The sequence below is a fragment of the Anopheles ziemanni genome, chromosome 2 (genome assembly GCF_943734765.1).
Source record: "Anopheles ziemanni chromosome 2, idAnoZiCoDA_A2_x.2, whole genome shotgun sequence".
Classification (NCBI taxonomy): Eukaryota; Metazoa; Arthropoda; class Insecta; order Diptera; family Culicidae; genus Anopheles; species Anopheles ziemanni.
Genome location: NC_080705.1, coordinates 46,467,670 through 46,493,403, shown reverse-complemented (window position 1 = coordinate 46,493,403; position 25,734 = coordinate 46,467,670). Strand labels below are relative to the sequence as shown.

The 25,734-nt window shown below is 41.8% G+C and overlaps 1 protein-coding gene across 3 annotated transcripts; it reads left to right on the top strand.

Moving 5' to 3' along the window:
* Positions 1 to 913: 913 nt before the first annotated feature.
* LOC131282191 (ras-related protein Rap-2a) lies at positions 914 to 25,347 on the top strand. 3 transcript variants are annotated; one of them, XM_058311598.1, is made up of 5 exons: positions 914 to 1,130; positions 6,457 to 6,906; positions 15,085 to 15,222; positions 24,123 to 24,240; positions 25,131 to 25,347. In XM_058311598.1, exons 2-5 carry the CDS (start codon positions 6,772 to 6,774, stop codon positions 25,286 to 25,288), a joined length of 549 nt encoding a protein of 182 aa, XP_058167581.1. In that variant the 5' UTR covers positions 914 to 1,130; positions 6,457 to 6,771; the 3' UTR covers positions 25,289 to 25,347. The 3 variants fall into 3 exon arrangements, with proteins under 3 accessions (XP_058167581.1, XP_058167583.1, XP_058167580.1); XM_058311600.1 differs by having other exon boundaries at positions 926 to 1,042; XM_058311597.1 differs by lacking the exon at positions 914 to 1,130 and adding an exon at positions 1,246 to 1,491.
* Positions 25,348 to 25,734: the final 387 nt, after the last annotated feature.

The following is a 25,734-nucleotide window of genomic DNA, read 5'->3' as shown; positions in this document are numbered from 1 at the left end:
AGATTGACTCGTAACGTGACTAATTTCGACTCACATCAGATTTAAATAGTTTCGGATGCAGTCAGAATCGAATCAAATCAAATCCCAAATAAATCAATTCTGATTCGAATCCCAAATCAAATCTAAAGTCAATCAACAGACAGGTCCTGGGAGCCGTGGGAACATTTTTGACAGTTGGTTGAAATTTTGTTAACTTCTCACGAACAGCGAAGAAAGTGGGGTTAAACTGCAAATTTGGTATGTTTCATCAACAGAACAAAGAGTTGAGGCGTTCAAATTATGTTCTGGGGGAAGACTGGGTGTAAGGCAGACCAACACACTTAATTTCGGCAATTACAGCGAGCAAAAGGATCCATATCCCATGATTTCACAGAGAAGAGCATTTTCTATCCGGGGGTCCGCGACACCCGAGCGGTAGCGCCGGTTAGAAAATCGGCCCATGAGCGCCGAGGCTCATCACCTCGACGGCGTGGGTTCGAATCCCAACCGAGACCGGACCCTCCCCTGTACGAGAGGACTGACTATCCACGTACAACAGGGAAACAAGTCTCGTAAGCTCTTAACGGGCAGGTATGACCAAGAGGTCGTTACGTCAAGAAGAAGAAGCATTTTCTATCCGCAAGACCATGGAATTTGGGATCTAGAATTACCAACTACCTATTTCGCGAAGATTTTGGCGGAGATCTCCCACAAGTATGCTGGATTTTTTTGTAAACACTTTTTCGACCAACTGTCACAACAATGGAGGAGCAAAAAACAGCTTTGACCCGACCTGTCTATTGATTGCCTTTGATCAAATCTTTGAATCCGTCCAGTTGGGATTCGAATCTTTGTAATCCGTGTAAGGATCGAATCTTCGGGTCTTCCTTGCCAACACTACTCCGTACTCCAATAACTTCAGTCTTCAACCAGCAGTACTGAGCGAACGGGTTGGCGTGCTTTTTCCGTGCAATGTATATTGTGACTAGACGGTGCTCCTCGGTCTTGTGAAAGAGCAGGACATCACCTTGGGCAAAACAAAGTGCTGTAAAGGTGGCTAGCGGTACAAGAATCTGTTTCGTTAAATGACGCGCGGATAGTTTTTGCGTGTTTTTTCCACGCCTACAGACCGAACAGGCAAGACATTTCTGGTACATGAATTTCATCACTACGATCGTCTACGTCCGTGAATATTGTTTGTTTTTTTTAAGTACCAGAATATCTCATGATGTACGATTTTGTATGCTTCAGTGCGAAGTCGACATTATCTAGAGGAAAAACTCCATAAACTTCCTCTGCAGTGTATTGTATAACGATTGGTGTATGGTTTTGTTAGATACTCTAAAATTATTCTCGATTTGTGCAATACTTTATGTACATTTCTATATTTGGTCAGTCGCAGCCGTAAACTGTACATCCCGAGTGTAAAAGTTTTTAGGTTTTATCCCTGAAAATTCGCATATGAAGTATCCTACATCGAAAAACTTGTTAGCTATTGTATACCGTTTGAAGGTAAGCATGGAAAGTTGCTGAATTGTGTTCAATTATGTCGTGCTCAGAGTTTAAGATCCTAATTACTGTGTAAAGCGGTTCCAGTATTTTACATCGAAAAGAAGTGGTGTGCAAAGTGGTAGATTGCGAACTGAGCAAATTCGGTGTGAAAAGTGAAACGATAACCACCTCGAGCGAGGCGACTGTGAATGAAAGTAGCGTGTTGGATTTACACGACTCCATTCCGTTCACGACTTGTGAAAAATGCAATGCTAGTTGTAGGCGTATGTAGAGAACATTCTGTATAGTAGCCGACGATTTACTTAATCAGTATATTTTGTCGTTGTCATATGGGAAATACTCTTTGTCCAGCTTTAACATTGCTTCACTACCAATAAAGGAATACAGGCAAGCACCGTCAGCAATTGATTCCATGGGTATGTGTTTGGCTCTTAGTTTGTGTGAGTTTATGCGATTCTTGCTGCCTGGTCGATTGTACGGAATGAGCGGCCCACGGAATATAGAGGAAAGATTGATGGTGGGCTGTGCAATTGTTGCTTTTTTTTCTCTTAAAGTTACATGTAGCGTATTGCATCCCGTTTTACTTACACGTTGCCCGAATCGAATGAGCATACGAAAATCCTTTGTTTCCGTTGTTTAGATAAGACAGTGATCCATTCACAGGTGCTTGCAATGCAGAAGCAGAAAATACTGGATAAAAGAAATCTAAACATTGTCTCATCATCGGTTCAAGTCTCAACTTTTACACGATCGATTGTTCATTCTTTTCATGAAGCATCTATTACTTGCTACGACCGACTTGTGGAAGCCTTATAGAGAAAAGTTTCTAAAATTTTGACGAGGCAAAATTTGTTGCAGCAGCGGAGGTAATCGAAGATTTGGTGGGATTTTTTCCGTTTTGCATCAAATATATGACACATGACTGTACAACAAGAGTAGTGTGCGTATTCATCATAAGCACCATAGCCTGATAGTGTGTGTGTGTGTGTGCGTATGTGGGTTTGTGTGTGTATGTGTGTTTGAAATAAGCGTGTGTATACGGAACGACTTAAATATGCCTTGGAACGTTATCGGAACCATTTATAAGTATTATTATTATTATGTTTTTAAATGTACACATTCTTGCGAGTGTTTTTTACACTTGTAATTCAAATTAATTGTCAATCCTGCTAATATTAATGCATGTAGGAAAAAGTGGTATTTTCACAAATTTTGCATCTTTTTGGCAAGTAACTACTGGGGAAAACTCTCGTATTCCTTCTACATTTCAAATGCAAATTGCAAATGTGCATAAGATCCTCAACATACCTTGCTTGCGTTAACGTTAAGCACAGTAATGGGATTAAAACGTATATTCACTACTGAACAAAACTGTGAATTTGGAATATTTCAGAATCCTGAGCTAATTAGATTCTTACTATCATATTTTATTGAGTACAGGCTTTGCCAGCCAACTTTGCCTCGAAAGCGGGTGATTTTGTCTCTAACGCACGTTATTTTGAAATAGCTCATCAATTGTTGTCTCTAAAGCAACTGGTATTGAAATAGCTCATCGACAGTTGTCTCTAACTCGCTTTCTAGACTGCACCGTCGCGTAACGCGACCAGTAATTACGCGAAGTAAATTTAGTACCGTAACGCGACCAGTAATTACGCGAAGTAAACCAGTAAACCAAAGTAATTGTGATTATGAGATATTGTAGAACACCAAGAACAATAAAAATTATTATTTTTGTATGCGTTAAAGATATTTTTATGTATTTTTAAACAATTTTGCGTATGCTTTTCACTCGTGCATGTATACGTATGTCATCTAAGAAGCCTGCATTGTGGTGTTTAACCCGGTGGCATAAACGCATTATCTTAGCTGTTAAGTGACATACATTGATCCAAGCAAGTGCGTTTATGCCACCTAGGTAAACACCACAATGCAGCATTCTTATTTAATATACGTATGCAGGCACCTATAAAAATTAAACGCAAAATTGTTCAAAAATACTTCAGAATAGCTTTAAACCATACAAAAATAATAATGTTTATTGTTTTTGGAGTTTTAAAACGTATCATAACCACAATTACTTTGTTTATACCATAGTTTTCGGCTTGAGACAAACGTTAGAGACAAAGTCAGATGAGTTAGAGACAAAATGAGATGAGTTAGAGGCAACAGTTAATAGGTACGGTCACACGAGACGAACCTTTGATGGCGAACCTTTCGCACACTATTTCAAATGAATGCCAAAAAAAGGTTCGCCGAACCTTTTAGCGTTCACACGTAACGAATCTTTTGCCGCTTTTCACTGTATCGTTTTGTGAACAAACTGTGGATCCAAACGGAATCTGTCAAAAAAGTTCGCGGCAAAGGTTCGTGCTATCCATCAAAATCGGTGAACCTTTTCTGCTCGAAAAAGGTTCGCGGACCCTGCTCGATTCTCTAACACATTCAAAAAAAGGTTCGCCGAGCGTCCAAATTCGAGCAGGGTTCGCCTTGTGTGACCGTACCTAATAGGTAAAAGCGGCGTGGGGACAGTGAAAAGCGGCGAAAGATTCGTTACGTGTGAACGTTAAAAGGCAAAAGTTCGGCGAACCTGTTTTTGGCATTCGTTTGTAATAGTGTGCGAAAGGTTCGCCATCAAAGGTTCGAATTTGAACGCTCGGCGAACCTTTTTTTGAATGTGTTAGTGAATCGAGCAGAGTTCGCGAACCTTTTTCGAGCAGAACAGGTTAGCCGATTTTGGTGGATAGCACGAACCTTTGCCGTGAACCTTTTTGACAGATTCTGGTTGGTTTCACCATTTGTTTACAATGCTTACTTTGATTTATTCTTACCAACTACCAATGAAACTGCATCAAAGATTCGTTATGTGTGAACGCTAAAAGGTCCGGCGAACCTTTTTTTGGCATTCGTTTGTAATAGTGTGCGAAAGGTTCGCCATCAAAGGTTCGTCTCGTGTGACCGTACCTAATGAGCTATTTCAATATCCGTTGCTTTAGAGATGCAGTTGATGAGCTATTTCAATTTTCGGTGGGTTAGAGCTGAACAAAGGTGGCAAACCCTGTAAGCCAACCGGTGTTGATAATGTGTTTATCAAACATAAATGACTAATTGATAGTTATTTATGTGTTTATCAAACATAAATAACTATCATATTGAACAAAATGTAGCAAAACAAAATAAAAGCATGTGGCAACTAGTAAATTCTACTGAAAATTATCGAATAGCTGCTGTACTATGAGTTCCTGTACACGCTGCACATAGCAGGGGTTTAGGATTAACATCAATCCGAAAGTGAAGGGTCTCAATTTCCGCAAACAAAACACTGTTTTCATAGACGTTTTTTACATTTTTTTTATTAGTTTCGGTTTCTTCTAATCTACGCTTTGCGAATAAACATAATAATCCTGAGTTTTTAAAGGTGTCCGAGACATCCAGCGGTGCGTGGGTTTGAATCCTATCTAAGCCAAAACTCACCGATGTACTCGGGCATTCAGCACGTGCGTTAATGCCTAGTAACCACCTTAATGATAGGCTTGTTTGCAGACGCTTAAACGAAAACGAAGAGGGACAAATATAAGATGTAAATAAATGCAGAATATAAGAATCCAACAAAGGGGTCAATGTTTGGATAAAAAGAAATTTATGCATGTAAAATTAGATTTAATTATAATAATAATGATAAAAATAATATTTTTACATTTTCGAATGAAAGCACCAAAATTTCAGACAATTCAATAAACATGCTACATGGACAACAGCCATGAAATTGACACTTTTGGAATTTGTTCAACAAATAGTGGTACATATATGTCTGAGAAACTAAATTTCACTTTCAACTGTTTTTATCTTTACTAAATCCTTTAACAATTGGATTTTAAGATTTGTAGTTCTCATAGTCAATGTGCGATCTTGATCAATATTTTGCTATGCACAGGAACGAAGATTATTCCTTGTTTCATTTTGCCTGTTATAATGTTACTGAACCCTATTGCGCAAGACGGTGTGCGTGAAATGCTAGAGATACGCTGCCTATGCATGAATGGAATATTAATAAACAAATTAGAATGCAGTTGCTCATCGGAGAGAAAAACGAAACTTAAATATTTTTTTTCTGCGATGGTCAGAATTAGTATTAAGTATGTTATCATTTTTTCGTTGTATTTTTGTAACAACTCGAACAGGTTAGGTAAAAGAGATATAGATATATGAAAGAAACCTGTGCGGTTGTTCAAGGTGCGTTCAAGGAAAGAAGTGATTTCTTGGTTAAACATTAATGACGTATCTAAACTTGGCACCGAACTTTTTAAATTGTTTGATGAATTGGGTGAATCTTGGGGAGGTAATCTATCTAAACTGCTCTGACTAAAATGTACTTACCATTAACTAAAATGAATATCCACAATACTCATCTTGGGATGGTTGCATATATTTCTCTTAACCTATCCGGATGAGTGGATCATTGGCTGGAACTTTCTTGCTTGAAGCAAATAAGACCTCGAAAGAAGAATGCTCTGCTTCTAATTTCCAAATTTCCAATTGTTTGTTGACCTCTGAACCTGATAGAAACTGATAAGCCCCTCAAGTTACAGTAAATAGTTTTATGGATAGACGAATCAATGTTTGACCAGATTGGATGAATAGTTCGCTAGATGGCTACAACCTAGGCATGGTGAAGCATTGAGGATAAAATGTCTGAAAGTATTTTTTGAAATGGATACCAGCGTAGAAAATACTGGTATGATTGAAAAAAAAGATTCACAGCGTATAGATTATATAATACACTGAAGATAAAGATTGTTGACCATACACGCATTCTACTACGTATTAGTTAATGGGTATTCATATTATATGTACGATGCCAGTTTAAAAGCACGGTAAAAAATACTAGTATAGTGTAATGCATAGTAATATTTATGTTAACTGTGTTTCATCTAATCAGTTGCATTATTTTTTTAAATGTATTTCCAGATTTTGTTTTGCAGTTGCTGTGTCTTAAGTGTGTATATCCAGCTGGTGACGAGTTTTTCTCTGAGACAACCTGCGAAACGGACTGCAATAGTGTATCGTGCATCAAGAAAGATAAATCAAATATCTTGGGGTCGGGGTTTTTGTGTTTGATAAATTGCTCGTTTTGACCATCAATATAAAGTGCTGGTCCTGTTGGTGTTTCTGCGTAAAGCGTGTACTTATTCTCCTCAATCGATGTGCAAATAACGCGATATAATAACCTAAAGGCGCCCCTGCTAAAACAGTAAGGAAACAAGAACGAGTCCTGTTAAGAAAATGCGTGAATTCAAGGTCGTTGTCCTGGGGTCTGGAGGCGTTGGAAAGTCAGCTCTAACAGTTCAGTTTGTTTCCGGGTGTTTCATAGAGAAGTACGATCCCACCATCGAGGATTTCTACAGGAAGGAGATAGAGGTATGATGTGTGTTTTAAATACTAGGTACAAATAAGCCAACATATCTGGCCATTACAGGTCCGGGGTGGACATGTGATTAACACTAGAACTACCGGAACTTTTTCAATCACATTTATTTCTTAAGCATGCATGACTTTCACACATCCAATGGAATGTTAATGTTTATTCTAGTATTTAAATGATTTGCAAATCGGCCCATGAGCGCTGTAGTAGGGGTGGGGTACGTTTTTCTTAGCAAAAAAAGCAAACATTCCTGAACTGGTGACTAGTTTGAACCTTTATGAATCCTATCCAGTGATAAAATCAACAATCAAGAGCCAAGTTGTTAGAAAATTTTATAGTTTTCCTTAAGGAGTGCGTATTACCCCATCCACCCCTACACCTTCGGCAGGGTATGTTCGAATCCAAACTATGACTTACGGTTTGTCGACGTACGGTTTGGATTGGTTACACTACGCTTGTTGAGTATCTCTTGGCCGTTTTTTTAAATACCTTGCCTTTGTCGGAATTTTTTATAATATTTTGGATACCATTACAGATTCTATAAAAAGTTTTGTTTCTGTTTAAAAAATATTTCTATATATATCATATTAGAGGTATTCGAAAAACAAAAGTAAAACCGGTAAAACAAATTACTAGGGTTAGTGCGAATTTTTTGAGCTCGAAAAATAATTTTGATTTCGATGTAAAAGTGGGCCAAAATAGATGCAAGGAAATCTGGTTTCGACTGAAACGAAATTTCTATGCATTCTGATACTGGCAGCTGATGGCCAGAAACTTTCTAGACGAAAATGCGATCATCCTGCAAAAAAGTGGATATTAAAATATCAAATTAAACATGTAATCTCACTTATTTAACAATGGTAAAAGTAAACAGCAGTTTCTAAATTATTGAGAATATTTAAACCATAAAAGACTTAAAATAAGTTTTTCTTATGTGGGCCAAAAGTGGTACACAAGTCGGTCAAAATAGAAACAAAGTGGACCAAAATAGCGACAAAAAGTGTGTTCGGGAATTGGAAATTTTTCAGGGAAAACATTGAAAAACTTAAGAACAATGAGTGCAACGATTTCTTTCGTGAGGACCCTCCACTTATTAGACGAGGACTTTTATGTTTTGCAATTTGGTAAAAGTTGCAGCAGTTTTTGAGCAGCCGTACCTATTATTTTGTTGTGCATTGTTGAAAATACCATGACTGTGCTAAATAATCACAGATTTTCGATAAATAAACGATTAAACTGCGATCGAATAAACGTTTGTTTACGTTATGACATGATTACGCATACGATTATAGGGTAAGAAAGCCAAAATTCTTTTTGACAGATAGAGCAGCGGAACCACACGATTACGCTAGCGATTACGCTTCGTTTCCCGTACCCTTCATGTTTGAATTTAGGGTATTGTTCAACTTGGAGTAATGAGCAAAACTTGTTGCAGCTAACAGAGCAAACAGAAAACAAACCCCCACTTTGACACATTTCAGTCGACAGCAAATCGGTAACCGTGCCTGGTTACCCTTATTACGAGGGCTGACAATAAAGTAAGGTCTCCAATTTTTTTTTTTTCATAGAAAATGACATTTATTTACAAAAAGCGATACACCGTTGGAAAGGCCAAGGTCTTGACTACTTTTCTACATAATCGCCATTTTTTCCAACACCTTGCGCATCCGCACGATGAACTCTATTGTCTATGCCGGCAGAATACCACTCTCCGTCAGCCTTCAGGGCAGGGAACATGTGGTAGTCACTTGGGGCCACGTCGGGACTATAGGGAGGGTGATCGAACAAACCCTTCCAAAAAATCATCGCCTACCTCTTCAAAACGGGCCACAACTTTGGTCGCACATTCCACGCGCCGCTTCATGTGGTCTTCGGTCAGCTGTTTCGGCACCCATCGGGCAGAAACTTTGTGATACTGCAAGTTGTTCACAAGGATATGACGGATTGTTTCGCTTCTACACACTCCTCCAAGCTTCTGTTCCAAGTCCCTAATTGTCGCACGGCGGTTTTTGAGCATTTCTGCCTCCACTGCTTGAACAATCGCATCCGAGACCGACGGTCGGCCACTTCTCTCCTCGTCGTGAACATTAGTGCGCCCGGAATTGAACTCGCGGCTCCACTTACGCACGTTTTTTATGTCCATACACTTTTCCCCGTAAACTTCAACTAGTTGACGATGGATTTCAATTGGTGTCACCTTTTTCGCACTCAAAAAACGTATTACAGAACGCAATTCGCACTTGGACGCTGACGCGAGGGGTACCTCCATCGTTGACGGCTGCTCAGCCAAGACTGAGCGGTCGGGGAAGACTCACCCAGCAGCAAAGTGGTAGTGGGGGAACCAAGGAACACGGCGGTGTTGCCAGATTTCGCCTAGCGCGTGATCCGGCGAAGTTGCAGCGTTGGAGACCTTACTTTATTGTCAGCCCTCGTAGACGATCAATGTTACTGTTACTCGATTATTGTCAAATCACGATTGACAGAAATATTGCTGTCAGGAAATCGGAACCGGGCATGAACCCCTGGTCAGACCTTTACGCATACGTATGCGTTTGCGTTTTTTTCCCATGGGAGAGATAGGGGCTGTCGCTGATGACAGCATACCTTTCGTTTTCTGTACTAAAAGTCAAACGATTTTGATTCTTGCCGCAGACGCTTCAACGCTGTCACAGAGAGTTTTTATATGTCAATCAAGGTTACTCCCAAGGTTGGTTTATGTGGAGCGATTTGACAAGTAAACATAACGCCATCTTGGAATTTATGATACCCAAAACAAACATTCGTAATGAACGTTTGAACTCTATTCTGTAACTAAAAACAGCTAAACCAGGCCTTTTATACAAACCGCCTTAGTCCAACCTTTACAATTACATCAATCTTGCAGGTAGCACTTCTGACAGAGTCAAAATTTGACGTTTTGTAATCCTGATGATCTGTGGTTTGAAAACACAGTTGAACATCATAAAAAATTAACACAAATTTCATATGAAGAGCTCAAAACCTATTCGTTTCTATGAAACTCACATGACATGTTTTATATAAGACTTATTTAAATCAACAATGCGTGGATAATAGAGGCACCGTGCGACTTGCTCTTGTTTTAATGGTGCGTCCTGCTCCATTGCTTACATTTGGAATGCTAGGGCGTCTTACCCCACCTCGGCCGGTGCATCTTGCCCCACTCTGAGGATCGTCCGTTTTATGTAGTACGACATCCCCAAGTAGGACACAAGACCTCTCTCCGAAGCGAGTTTTCGATGACCGAAAGACGGTATATTATAAATCAGTGGTCAGCCGTTCGTAATACAGAGGGGTGCCAGACTCGAGATTCGATCCCACACCTGTGGCGTGGTGTTTCCTCGCGCTACCGCTGCGCCATGGGCACCCCCACCCGTTTTATGTAATTTATGTAAAATTTTGAGAATTTTAAAACAGTTTCTCTTCGGTATTCGTTAAATACCATTATCAGGTAGTAAAAGAAGGCCTGGGTGTTTAAAAACTATAATATCAAAGCATGCCATACCTTACATAAAAGTGACAAAATATTAGATCATTTAGAGTCAATTTGCTTTTTTCTCGTTTTTTTTTTTTGAAATGGTTATTTCGTGCAGTGAAATTTACATAGGCTGTATTAGATACGTTGATGAACATATTCTATTACTTAAATTATTTTTAAATGGCTTAATTCAGCTTAAAACAGGCCGGGCACTATGGGGAAAAGGCGGACATTAGGCGATGGAGAGTATGATAAATTCAGTTACATTTCCTTGCAGTAGATAAGTTAACTAAGACCAATCCAAATTTTTAGTATTTTAGGACCAGTAGATTTCGAGAAATAATCTGTCAAAGTCAAAAAAGTGATAAAAAATGGTCCGCGCTAGCGAACTTTTATTGATTGCTTGATGGCAATCGTTTTACAAGTATTTAAACTATGACCATGATGTTTTATACATCGTTGGAAAGGTAATATGTTAAGCTTTCATAAAAAATATTTAATATGCACATTTACCATGTCTTACTCACTTTTGCCAAGTAAAACTGTGTGTTATTATGGAAAAAAACGCTTTTTGGTAATCCAGCAAAAAAATGTTTCGGTGTGTTTTGGTCTAATGAGTGTTTAGAAACATAGTTTAGCTAATTTTAAAGTATTTAGCAAAGTTTCACCGCCGGCATGGACCCGGATCAACCCCAACCGTAATTTCGAAAAAAACACTCTGCTAATCGTTCCTGGTCTCTATGAAAAACAATGAAAACGATTTGAAAACAAACATGATCTAAACAGTCAAGTTCTTTATTCTACTTTGTAAACACGCTTATCAGTCGGTTATCATAGGTTAACACGCACGCGATACCATAACCGTGAACAACATCGATCTGACAGCTGCTCGACTATGCGACCGCCCATAGTTTATCGATCGAAACAGAAACCCCGTTGCCGATAGCTATTTCGAGTAGATTTAGATTTCGATCGACTATTTCATTTGATCGAAATCGTGACGATCGATTTGTTCGCGATACAAGCCACTGTTCGAAAGGTGCTCTGACAATTGAGGGTATTATGATCCAGTTCCGCGTTATTGCTCGAAAGCTTCCGCATATTTGCTCGAATAGCAACCTGGGTATTTATACAAGTATTTCAAGGTATATAAATATATAGTTTTTAACAAGTTTCGAGCACTTTGATTTTTAATCAATTTTCAAAACGATCGAGTTATTGGTGTGTTTTATACTATGGCTAAATGGCTAAATAAATCAAAGTGACTTGTCTAAACACAACGTTGATATGAAAAGTGCATCCTGAATTATCATGTTCTTGGTAAATACCAAGATCCATAGAACCCACATATGCTTCGGACACATACGGTCTATAGAGATCCATCGACCAGGAGGTGCTTGAAACTGCTCGACGTTAACGACGCGCGTCGTTTCGTATCCGCGCATCGTCTCGACCCGCAGGTGGCGTCGTTTTGGATCGTTGAGACGCCCAGCCATTTTTTCGCTTTTTTCAAAGTGTTGTTTACCTTTTGTATGGGCCAGCGTCGAGAAGTTTATCGTTTCCGCGCTCCCAATCATAATACCCTCAAATGTCGTGAAGAACTGTCACTTTTTTAAGCAGGAAGGTAGCAGAATGGGCCCTTCCAGACGATGGCAATCTTTCGCACACATTCAAACATGGTTGTCAGCCATGTGCAAAAATGGCGGATTCTGTCCATACGATGGCGATCAATGGTGCCTATCGCGAACGCAAGACTTTAGTCCATATCGATCGGTATCACTTTATCTATCGGTAACGATATCTACTCGAATTAGCTACCGCGAACGTTCTTCCCATATCGATAGATAAAACAATTGAGGGTATTATGATTGGGAGCGCGGAAACGATAAACTTCTCGACGCTGGCCCATACAAAAGGTAAACAACACTTTGAAAAAAGCGAAAAAATGGCTGGGCGTCTCGACGATCCAAAACGACGCCACCTGCGTGTCGAGACGATGCGCGGATACGAAACGACGCGCGTCGTTATCGTCGAGCAGTTTCAAGCACCTCCTGGTCGATGGATCTCTATAGACCGTATGTGTCCGAAGCATATGTGGGTTCTATGGATCTTGGTATTTACCAAGAACATGATAATTCAGGATGCACTTTTCATATCAACGTTGTGTTTAGACAAGTCACTTTGATTTATTTAGCCATTTAGCCATAGTATAAAACACACCAATAACTCGATCGTTTTGAAAATTGATTAAAAATCAAAGTGCTCGAAACTTGTTAAAAACTATATATTTATATACCTTGAAATACTTGTATAAATACCCAGGTTGCTATTCGAGCAAATATGCGGAAACTTTCGAGCAATAACGCGGAACTGGATCATAATACCCTCAAATATCAATCGATAAGGCAAGCAGTTCTCAGGCTGTCAAACAACTATTTGTTTACATATGGCTTAAAAATTAATTTGGATGACAATTGTCATCCAAACAGTTTAATTATTGTTTTATACGCATTTCTTCCTTTAGTTTCAACAAGTTTTGTGTACTTAATTAGTAAAAGGAGTTATTGAGCATGAATGCTTATATCCAAGGTTATTAACACGTTAACCGCCCAGCCTGTTTTGTAACACTTTCTGTTTATTTCACTCGGTCTACAATTTCGTTCGAAGTTGGTCACTGGCACCGGTGAAATAAAATGAAGGTGAAGTAAAACGAAGTGGAAAGAATGAAACGAAGTGAGTGCATGAACATGAAGCACACTGGCGGACCGACACTGGCGGACCGTCACTGGCGTACCGACACTGGCGGACCGACACTGGCGGACCGACACTGGTGGACCGATACTGGTGGACCGACGCGACTCATGAATTCGTCAATCCATAGGGGTCAACGTGGCGAAAGAAAGGGAAACTTCACCGTCAGTCTGGTCGTCCATGGGACTGATATGGCGGTTAACGTGTTAAGATGTATTCTGGAGTTGTTTGAGATCCGTGACGAAGCCTGAGTAAGCAGTAATCTTTGAGGAAATACATTCATTAATGGTTGAAGCATACTCTCTTGGCCAATACATTTGAAAAAAAAGTATTAAAAAAATCTGAAAACACTGAGATTTGTGAGCTTTAACTTATGTAAATTGAAAAAACTGTTTTTTTTCTTTTTCATATTAAAAAATATCTTATTTTTTAAATTAAATTAAAACACCAATATCATAAATGAACTTTTCATCTGCTACCGACTGGTCCATGGCAGTCGGTAGCATACCGATCGATTTAGCTCAACAGTTTGCGTTCGCGGTAGATATACCGATCGGTATCGCAACTGCTCGAAAAACTACCCATAGTTTATATGCATTTGGCAGATGCCCATATAGACTATATATCGATCGGTTGTTTTAGCCGTTCGCGGTAGGTTAGTTGACCAAATGAACACATATCGATCGGTAAGAGATACCGATCGGTATGTCAAGCCTTTCGCGATAGGTACCAATGTTCATCAATGTTTCCAACAATGTTCAAGGTTTCTAAACATTTGTCATGGCATATAAAAAAAATATGTAAATGGTAAAATATGTATCAATAGATAGTAACAACAAATGGTAACTAGTTAACATCACAAAAGTTAATTTAATTAGTGGCATGATAGAAAAACTGAACCAACACTTGCCCAAATGAAACTGACTCGTTCTAATTAACAATTTACTTAAGGTTCGTACAGGATACAGCTTAGCTTCGTTACCTTGTTGAATGCCAAACGGATCGCTGTCAAAATTGCTCGACAATTGAGGGTATTATAATTGGGAGCGCGGAAACGATACACTTCTCGACACTGCCCCATACAAAAGGTAAACAACACTTTGAAAAAAGCGAAAAAATGGCTGGCCGTCTCGACGATCCAAAACGACGCCACCTACGTGTCGAGACGATGCGCGGAAACGAAACGACGCGGCTAGCCATTTTTTCGCTTTTTTCAAAGGTGTTGTTTACCTTTTGTATGGGACCGCGACGAGAAATCTGACAGTTCGTATCGTTTCCGCGCTCCCAATTAAAATACCCTCAAATGTTTCCAGCTTATCCATCGACCCATGGATAGCTCGTCAATTCGTTCGGCAATGTTGCTTGGCACACACATACAGACAACGAAATCGTGTACGAATTCGGTAAACGTCAACATGGCTGAGAAACATTGTTGTCGTCTGGATGAACCTGTAGAGAGTTTCACGGTGGTACACAGCCATGCACAGACATGTTCAACGCAGGTTGACAGAGCACCTTCATATGATTGCATAGGTTTGTTCTTGTGTTTTTATAGTGTTTGTCTTGTTCGAGAACTGACAGAGCTGCCTTACCCACATTTTTATGAGCAGGTTGAAGCTACGATTATAATTAACAGAACTATGTATGCCATGTATAAAAACAACGATTGTTGCACTATTTATTCCTTAGCGGTGAGGTTTGCAAAATTACTTCAGGTCATGTTCCAACCGGCAGTAATTAGTTCATTCTTCGTCAGGGTGATTATTTTCGCAACCGAAACGCGTTTTTAATAAGAAATTGCAAAAGGTTTGTTTTACCTCTGGGGTGCACATTACCCCAGCAACACCTATTTATTTAAGAACAACATTAACAACAAAATATGATAGTAAGTATAACTTATAAGTGTGATTTTCTGTCATATTTTTAGGTGGACAACTCTCCATGCGTTCTTGAAATTCTGGACACAGCTGGAACAGAGCAATTTGCCTCGATGCGAGATCTTTATATAAAAAATGGCCACGGCTTTATCGTCATGTATTCTTTAACAAACCATCAAACATTTCAGGTAAGTTCTGTTGCATTTCATTGATGTTTTGAGAACTTTTCCAGCTTGCATTATTTAAAATATTTCCTATAAATTATATAAACTTCAATTAATTTTGTAAAAGCATGTACTCTCCTTGTAATACAATTATTATACATGCGCTTTTAGTATCATCTGTTCCTAGAAAATTTACTGTCAAATCGCGTTTGAAAGAAAAATTCATTCCTCAAAAACGGAACCCCGCATAGCTGACTTCTTCCTGCTGATGCTAAAAAAATTGAGTGTTGAAATAGCGATTGTTTTACTTTTGGCTCTGTTAGCTGAAACACGTTTTATTCGTTACTCTATGTTGAACAGTTGTTGAACACTGCCTCTGCTGACTGCGGCAACTTGCCACTTGTATTTGCCACTTGCCGACGTACGAATCAGTCTTTATTCTATTTAGATAGATCGATCGCGATCATATAGTTCCATTTATCTTTAAATTTATTTTAAATTTAACGTAAGGCTAAACATAAACACTTGAACTGCTTTGAGACTATACTTGTGTACTTTGCAGCAGATAATTTGTTCGATCATGTTCATGACACTACACCTTAATAATTTTTGAAGATTTTTGTGGTCTGAATCTCTTTACTAAATTTCATGATTATCTACAGCCAAAAAACTATGCACGATATTTTTCTTTTCCAGTGTGGTTAAGCATCAAAACATTACAATTATTGTCACTTCGAGCAATTTTAAAATATATGTGAGTTGGGCGAAAAAGTAATCGAGTAGACATGGAAATAGAAATGGTAGGATATAAAAAGGAGCGACGAGCTGTAGCAGAGAGAGTTTTAGTCAAAGTGTGAAAGGAAACGGATAGTAAAGAATATAGAAGCTACACCTTTAAACCTTACATGGGGGCTCAACCAAAGAAGAGGTCATCGGATCTTAATAGAAATTAACGGGCTCAACCAAGAAGAAGTCTTCGGTTTGGAATAAGAATTATTCATACATTCGTTTTGAGGAAAGATAGACGTCAGAAGTCGTCCGTGAATAGTTGGTCAGGAGAGTAAGAAGCATACCGGGTCTGAAGTCATCCGCGTAGTTCTTGAATGGTCTTCGGAGATTGGAGTAAGGAATCTTCCGCAGTCAGGATATAGACGGAGGTCATACAGCAGAAGTAGTCCAGTGTGTGCACAGAAGGTTTTCGTCGGAGTTTAGTAAGTCTGCACTGTGTGTGCTGTGATTTGCGCTGTGTGCGCTGTAGATTGCAATGTGTGTGCTGAAGGTTACGCTCTGTGCGCTGGAATCTGCTTGGTGTGAATCGTCGATATGGAATCTTTACGGTTGATGGAAGAATACTCTCGTTCGGAATTAGTGCGAAAATGTAAAGTGGCAAGACTAGCAACGATCGGAAGTAAGCAAGATTTAGCATCCCGTTTAGTCGGAGGATGGAGGATGAAAATATCGTGCATCATACAACGTACATAAACTCATTCTCCATACGCGATAGTGAAGATAGCGTCGAAGAGTTCTCTGGAGAACGAACGCAGAATATCGCGATTTGGTTGAATGATTTAGAAGATGTCGGTCGTAAATGTGCCGGAAAAAACTCGTGGGAACAGCACGAAGTTTTCTAAGAACATTATCGGAAGTTACAACGTTCTCCAAATTAAAAAAAGAATTATTAAGCGAATTTGGCGTGGTGGTGCGACCGCGGGACGTACATAGAGAACTTGAATCTCGGCGGATTAAGAGTAACGAAGGAGTATTGACATTTGTGTATGCTATGCAACAGTTGGCGAGAACAATTAGCTTGGATGAGACCAGCTTGTGCGAATACATCGCGGATGGTGTCACTACTGACCCACATGTACGAGCTATTCTTTATGAGGCTCAAACTGTTCAAGAATTGAAGAAGAAACTTCTCTTGATGGAACGAGCAACACAGAAGAAAACAGAAAGAGTACAACATAAGCCAATAGAACAGAGTAAGCAGTTTGACCAAGATGTGAGAAAGCCAATTAATAAGCGGATTGTGAAAAATGATGAGCGAATACGTCAATGCTTCAACTGTGGAATGCTCGGACATTTAGTAATCCATTGTACAAGACGTGTTGAGGAAAGCCCCAAGTGTTTTAACAGTGGTGAACTTGAACACCAGGTAAATCAGTGTCAAAAGAATGAAGTTCTAACAATCACAGCAGTGAATGATCCGTGGTTTTCGATGAATAACGAGAAGGAACAACTCGAGTTTAAGATGAAACAACAGGGTGAAATCATCGCAAATCGAGATAAGCAGATAGAGGACCTACGATCGGATCTGACCGGATTGGAAGATAAGTTGAAGCAGGAGCGTGATCTATTGAGAGGCTCGGAAAAGGATCGGCTGGCGGAGAAAACGAAGCTGATTGAGTGTGTGGCGAAAATACAGTTTTTGGAAGAAAAGTTGAAGGACAGTCAGCAGAGGCAGTGTCAGTTGAATGATCGCGTACGAGTACTATCGTCAGAGAATGGGCGACTGGAGCGAGAATTGCACGAAGCTTTTGATAAGTTGGCGAAAGCGAAAGAAGCAAGCGATGATCGTGAACAACAATTGGTCGGTGTTGGCAAGTAAACACACGAGGCTAAGTCAACAACAGAACAAGTGACAGAACACGAAGGAGCTAGCTAGCGAGGGCAACCTAGCTCCCGAGTTTATGGCAAGTAGGAACTAGGACCCCGCGGCAAGGAACGAAGATAACGACTACGATACGGGGTCAAAGTACGAGCGGTCATGGGGTCAGCCCTGCGACGAGCACTGACCACCGCAATATTAACGATCACCGATCAGTAGCATTTTGAAGATCGCGAAGAGCAAACGTGCAAAAGCACTTTGGAAACCATTTTAAAAATCACTTAGAAAACCACTTACGAACGATTCTAAATAAAGTGTAACTTAGCACTAGCTACACGCGTTCTTTTATCGGAAAGTATCCGAACTTTGCTACAAAACCTTTTGCACTAGTTCTTGCAAAGCGTAAAGGTTTGTGTGATTTTTAAAAGTTAGAAAAGTGAGTGACTCCTCGAAGTGAGTAAAATGCCGAAGAATTTCGATTGCGTTGCGTGCGACCGGGACAATTCAGCATGCGATATGGTGCAGTGTGATACATGTGGCAAGTGGCTGCATTATGATTGCGCCAACGTGACGGCCGAAGTGAAGAACCGGGAATGGAGCTGCAAAAGATGCACGAGGCCAGCCGACGGGAGCGAGATAAGGTTTGGGAAGATGGAGAGACGCGGAAGGGACCTGGGTGGAGAAGCCCAGTCGGACGCGGGCCATCGAGAAGCCAAATATGCCAAGCGCCCGGGCAGCGAAACCTCCGAAGCACGGCTCAAGGCATTACCCGAAACGAAGACGAGTCTGATGTCTTCAAAGGCCGAAACGTGCTTAAGCTTGTTGAAGGAGCAAGTGCTTGCCGCGCGTGCGGAGAAAACGGCGATGGCGACCACCCCGAAGGAGATGGCGGCCGAGAAGGATTTGGCGATGGCGTCCGGAGAAGCGACAAACCATCGGGATCGATCCAATGCGTCCGTCGGGGGAAAATCGCGTTCAAGTGTTGCGAAAACCTCCGTTTCGAGAACGAGTGGCAGTTCCCGCGCATCGAAGGCAGCCAGGATAGAGCAGCTGGAAAGGGAGCATGCGCTCCAACTGGAGATCCTGCAAGCGACGGCAACGGCAGAGCTAGCAAACCTAAAGCTAAGCCTCGAGAAAAAGATGTCTCGGATAGTGGATGATTTTGCTAGCAGCTCTACCAAATCATCGAAGATGCTAGATAAGATGAAGAAAACGGAGAGAGATTCCGTTAGTTCGGTGAGTAACACCAGCGAAGCAAAATGGCCCCGTCGAACCGAATCGAAGGAGCCATCGACCCCGAAGAGGCAGCCATTGCTAGCTGACGAGGCAGCAGCAAGGAAAGTTTGGCCAGCAAAGCTCCCCACGTTTTCTGGGTCGCCCAAAGAGTGGCCGATCTTCTACAGCTGCTACACGGAGTCAACGAAGGCATGTGGGTTTTCGTCGCTCGAAAATATCATGCGGCTTGAGGCCGCGTTGACAGGAGCAGCGAGAGAAGCCGTCGCTTCGAAACTTATGCTGCCAAATGCTGCCCCGTTGGTCATGGAGGTGCTGAAAAGGTTGTACGGTCGCCCCGCGCTTCTGATAAAGGAGCTTATAGAAAAGGTCCGCGCCACCGAAGCACCAAAACCGGAACGTCTGGATACGCTCATCACGTTCGGTTTAGCGGTTCAGCAACTGTGCGATCACCTTACTGCGTGTGAGATGCAGGACCACATGGCGAACCCAATGCTGCTAGACGAGCTGGTAGAGAAACTCCCTGCAACTAGGCGGTTAGAGTGGGCCCGATTTAAGCGCCATTTCGAACGGCCAACCCTCAGGGAGTTTGGTGCGTTCATGGACGAACTGATGGAGGATTGTTGCGAGGTAACGGTGTACGCTCCCGCCAAAGTCGAGGCAGGTCGAGCTCCCGTGAAACCACTCCACCGTTCACATACGTTCACCCATTCCTCGTCGACCGTTGAAGTTAGCACTCCAGTAGCACAACCGGTGGTGAAGCAGGATGAGAGAGGCAGCACAGGCAACCTTGTGGCAAAGTGCTTCGTCTGCAATGACCCCAGCCACAAGGTGAGGGAGTGCAAGGAATTCCAACGGATGCCGCTCGCCGCACGAATGGAAGTGGTGAACCAGAGGAACCTGTGCCAAAACTGCCTGAGCCTTCATTGGGATAAGGCGTGCAGATCTAAGCAGTCCTGCCGGGTCACAGCTTGTGGCCAGAGACACCACACCTTACTACACCCGGACACCGGTAACGTGAAAGCACAGTGCAACACGCATCGCGTAGCGGAGCCGGAGATTTTGTTCCGTGTAGTTCCCGTTACGCTGCACAAGGAGGGGCGCAGCGTGGATGCATTCGCGCTTCTGGACGAGGGCTCCAACCTCACGATGATAGAGTCATCGCTCGCGGAGCAGCTAGGCGTTACGGGAAAGCGGGAACCACTGGAGATGCTGTGGACAAGCGGCGTGCGGAGAACGGAGGAGGCTTCTCAGCGCGTCTCTTTCGAGATCTCGGCGAGGGGCGAAGGGCGGCGCTACACAGTAGCGGCCGCTCACACAGTCAAACAGCTAAGTCTCCCGAAACAAACCTTAAATGATAAAATTCTGATAAGTAAATATGATCACTTCCAGGATTTGCCAGTTACGACCCACCTGAACGCAGTGCCACGAATATTGATCGGGCTCCAGGACGTCGCCTTGTTGGAACCACTAGAGACGCGTTCCGGCGGACTAGGTGAGCCGATCGCAGTGCGGTGTCCTCTTGGATGGGCAGTTTACGGACCGTATACAGTGCAGCAACCGGAGGTAGATCAGAGCGCACAACCGTCCTCGCCAACAGCTAGAGTCGACCAACTGCGATCCACGCGAGTGTATGTCAACTGCCATACGAAAGTGGTAGGCAGCGAAGACTCCCAAGCCAACCCGGATCTACACGAGGCGCTACAACAGCTGTTTGCGCTAGAAGGTGATGAAGGAACCACCATACAGAAACCCATCAGCGATCAAGAGGAAACAATAGGGCATTGCTTAGTGCATGCAGGTGTTGAGCAAGAGAAGCTCAACATTGATCTGCAGCGCTTTTCGAGGTGGAAAATCCTCCTGCGAGCGGTAGCAGGCGTATACCGATTTATAAAAAATTGCAGAAGAAAGTTAAAGGGCTTGCCAATACAAACCCTGAAGGCGACTGCAGCGCAGGAAGACCTTATCATACAAGGAGTCAGTTCGGAGCAAGTGCCACTAAGCTCCGAAGAGTACAAGAAGGCCGAGCAACTTCTCTGGCGAATAGCTCAAAGGGAATCGTTTCCGATGGAAGTGAGTGCTCTATCGGTGACTAAGGAAGAGCGGCACACATTAAACAACAAATCTGTGGACCGGAACAGTAAATTGTATGCGCTGGCGCCGTTCCTGGATGAAGCTGGTATCCTTAGGGCCGAAAGTCGGGCGTGTCAAGCCGACCATCTCGCATACGATACTCGCTACCCGGTCATCTTACCCAAGCAGCATGCCCTCACCCATCTGTTGGTCAGTGAATACCACGAACGGTTCGGCCATGCTAATTGTGAGACCATTGTGAACGAGTTGAGGCAGCGGTTTTACATCCCACATCTTCGCTCCTGCGTCGCGAAGGCGACAAAACGGTGTCAACGCTGCAAAGTAAAAAAATGTCAGCCAAAATCACCACGCATGGCACCTCTCCCAGCGGCTAGACTTACCCCGTATGTGCGTCCTTTCAGCCAAGTCGGTGTGGACTTCTTAGGCCCAGTGGAGGTAGTTAATGCAAGGCGCAAGGAAAAGCGATATGTCGCTGTATTTACCTGCCTCGTAACACGCGCAGTCCACCTAGAAGTAGCACATAGTCTGTCTAGGGAATCGTGCATCATGGCGGTGAGGCGTTTTTCCAGTAAGCGAGGGCCCCCAGCGGAAATATTCTCGGACAACGGCACGAATTTTGTAGGAGCCAGCAACGAGCTGAAAAAGCAAATTGCGCAGAATAACTATGCTTTGGCAGACACGTTCACAGATGCGCAGACCCGATGGATCTTCAATCCGCCGTCGGCCCCCCATATGGGAGGAGTATGGGAGAGGATGGTGCGGAGCGTAAAGGAGGCAATGCACGCTCTCAATGATGGAGGAAAGCTGAACGACGAAATTTTGGTCACCGTGTTGGCGGAATCTGAGAGTCTCATAAATTCTCGCCCGTTGACATACATGCCGCAAGCCACATCTGACACCGAAGCGCTTACTCCAAATCATTTTCTTTTAGGAGACTCCTCTGGGAAGAAAGACTTGGTTCGCCTGACCCCAGACCACGCAGAAGCACTGAGGAGCAGCTATTCGAGGTCTGCAGCACTGACGGACGCCCTCTGGGAACGGTGGTTGAAGGAGTACGTTCCTACACTTCACAAGCGATCAAAGTGGAGGGACGACACCACCCCGCTGAAGGTAGGCGATTTGGTCTTTGTAACCGAAGGGGCTCGCAAGGATTGGCGGCGAGCAACGGTGGAGGAGATCTTCCCCGGCGCAGACGGACGAGTGCGCCAGGCAGTAGTGCGCACTGCCCGAGGAAAACGGTTGAAACGTCCCGTAGTAAAACTAGCAGTTATACAGGCCGAGCTTGACAACGAAGAAGATGTTGATAGGAGTTAGGTTGAGCTGCAGTGGAGGAAATTTGCCATCGAGTTAGTGAATCCTTTCGAGCCACCAGGATTCACGGGCGGCGGGATGTTGGCAAGTAAACACACGAGGCTAAGTCAACAACAGAACAAGTGACAGAACACGAAGGAGCTAGCTAGCGAGGGCAACCTAGCTCCCGAGTTTATGGCAAGTAGGAACTAGGACCCCGCGGCAAGGAACGAAGATAACGACTACGATACGGGGTCAAAGTACGAGCGGTCATGGGGTCAGCCCTGCGACGAGCACTGACCACCGCAATATTAACGATCACCGATCAGTAGCATTTTGAAGATCGCGAAGAGCAAACGTGCAAAAGCACTTTGGAAACCATTTTAAAAATCACTTAGAAAACCACTTACGAACGATTCTAAATAAAGTGTAACTTAGCACTAGCTACACGCGTTCTTTTATCGGAAAGTATCCGAACTTTGCTACAGTCGGTGTTACCAAAAAATTTAATTTGTTGAAGGGAGCCTGCAACATAACGGGAGCTCAGCTAATTGAGATGGATTTCCTCTAGAAAGAATCAAAACGCAACATTAAGTACGCTGTGCAGATGGAAATTCTCCGAAAGCGCCGTGCTGAGAAGGATAACGACGTATTAAAGACAAACGTTGGAGGACGGGAAGTAATAGTTATACCAAGGAGCTTGGAGAATGCTGAAGATGATGAGGATGAGGAGGAAGAAGACGAAGATGATGAGGGCTATGATAGTGATAAGGAGTCGAACGAATATGGTTCCGAGGAGGATATTGTTTCGGAAATTGCGAGTAGTCACAAGAACACGAGTGAAAAGGATGCACCGGCAGAACAAAAGGAGCCGTGGCCTACACCGACTAAGTACTAACTAGGAAATATAGGAGTGTAGTAGGCAAAAATCTTATAACCGATTAGAAGTTGAGAAAGTAAATGAAGAAGTAAGCAAAGCAAGGAAGCAAATGCAAGTCTTCCTGGCCGGAAGAGATAGGTCAGGAAAGGCCGTGCGGGTAGGTTAATGTCATCAAATATTTTATAGGAAAAGTATAGGTCTTCCGGGGCGGAAGAAATGTTAGGAAAGGCCGTGTGAGTTGGGCGAAAAAGTAATCGAGTAGACATGGAAATAGAAATGGTAGGATATAAAAAGGAGCGATGAGCTGTAGCAGAGAGAGTTTTAGTCAGAGTGTGAAAGGAAACGGATAGTAAAGAATATAGAAGCTACACCTCTAAACCTTACATATATTTTATTGCAATTAATGATAGCATTCGTCTTCCAGCACCATGATGCATTCTTTCCTTCTGTGATAGTGATGGAGGGCGCATAAAAAACCAAACACCCAAAACGAAAATCAAATCTCCAAACGTTTACAGATCAGATACGAATCAGATCATTCTCTCAAAAGCCTAGAAGGTACCGGTTTTTATCAGAAATGGTTGATTTGAAAAGTTTGGAAAAATATTTTTTTAGTATGGTTTTCTAAAAAACTTTTTTAAAAATAAAATTGAAAACCGGACAAACGTTAAATTATTGGTTTTTCTACCAAATCTGGAGGAACTTTCCTTCACAGAATCCTTTGCAAATGCTGGGAAAGCACAAAGCTTCAAGAGTATTACGTTTACCTTATTTCTATCTTATTATCTGTTTTCAATTTATTTCAATGTATAATTGCAGGATATCGCGAGTATGCGAAATGTGATCAGCCGTGTAAAAGGTAGTCAACCAGCACCCATCCTCCTAGTCGCCAACAAGCTAGATTTAGATTGCCAAAGAGAAGTGTCAACGGCCGAAGGTAAGTGTGCTTAAAAATAAAAGTGTATTGGTACGAAGATTACGTTAGTTTATAGGATTTCAAACATAATGTTGGTAAAACATTAAGTTAACCATTCGTCCGAAAGGGTTCCATATATTTTTTTGCTGTGGTAAAACACAACCAGCGAAGTTTGTCAAATTTTAGTGGCAGTCCGCAATCTGGTTCATCGGAAGCACGAAAGAGCCAAATCAAGCCGATAGATGTCTTCTCGATCACCAACAGCAAAAGTGGGTGTTATTGTATATTACACCAAGGGCCCCAGAGAAGAGATGGGAGATGGAAGATGGGAAAGTCAGTGACAGTGAGACTTTTACTGCCAACGTACGCTCTGACATATTATTTATTCGATCAGTATGATATAAGTTAGAATAGATATGACTTAGGGTTAGTTTCAATTGAGAAGTGTAGTTATTTAAGCAAAACAACTGCGCATGATAGCCCAAAGTACCAAAGTTCAAGTAATTATCAAAGGTGTACAAGTCATAGCAAAACTAAGTACGTTGCTGAGTTAGTTGTTTTAATAATTGTAGAATAATGTTGTAGGGTGTGTATATTAGTTTGATTAGAAAATTACATCAATTTGGCAGGTAAAATGCAACAAGAAGATTGAAAGGACTATAAAAGATTGTATTTTCTATTCATTCAATCAACTGTATATTTAATGAATAAGTTCATCGGATAGTGACGTAGATGATCCCCTCCACCTGGAAAAAATATTACTTAAAGTAATCAACAAAAATGTTCATTTTTACGTATAAAAAATGGATAAAGCACTCTAAAAATGGTCGTTTGGTAATTGCCACTACATCGATCAATCAAAATATTTTGTTTAGATACTAATTCTATTTTATTTCTATCCTCTTACGCAGGAAACGCTCTTGCGGAACAGTGGGACTGTCCTTTCATTGAAGCATCTGCGAAAGATCGCATCAACGTGAACGAAGTCTTCGCCACCGTTGTTCGGGAAATGAATATGACCTCCGAAAAACGTCAGAAGAAGAGTTACTGCTGTTGTACATTGTTATAGAAGTGGCATTAGGTCTTATTTTAATCCAAGTAATACATAATAAAAGGAATGAAAAATTAGTCCACACTCTTTGAGTGGAAATGGAGGATAAAAAGAAAATATTACATGGTAGGTTTGAGTATGCTAAACGATTAAGTTGTGTGAGCCTGTCCACGCTCCTTCGATCGGTACCGCTTTTAAGTTTTCAACTGGCAGCAGCAGGCTACAGAACGATGAAGAACTTAAACAATCTTACTCAATTACAATCATATGATCACTACAATCAACTTTGTAGGCGCGCCTATTACTTTACAACCCTTGCGTCTTGCATGCTCCTTGCATGTGAATGTTTTAACAAACCATAATTATTTTTTTTACTGAAAATTTGGATTTTCTGTATTTTTTACTTGTATATTCTTGCTCGATTTGAAGAAGTGTACAACAATTTAAGAAAATATAACCATAAA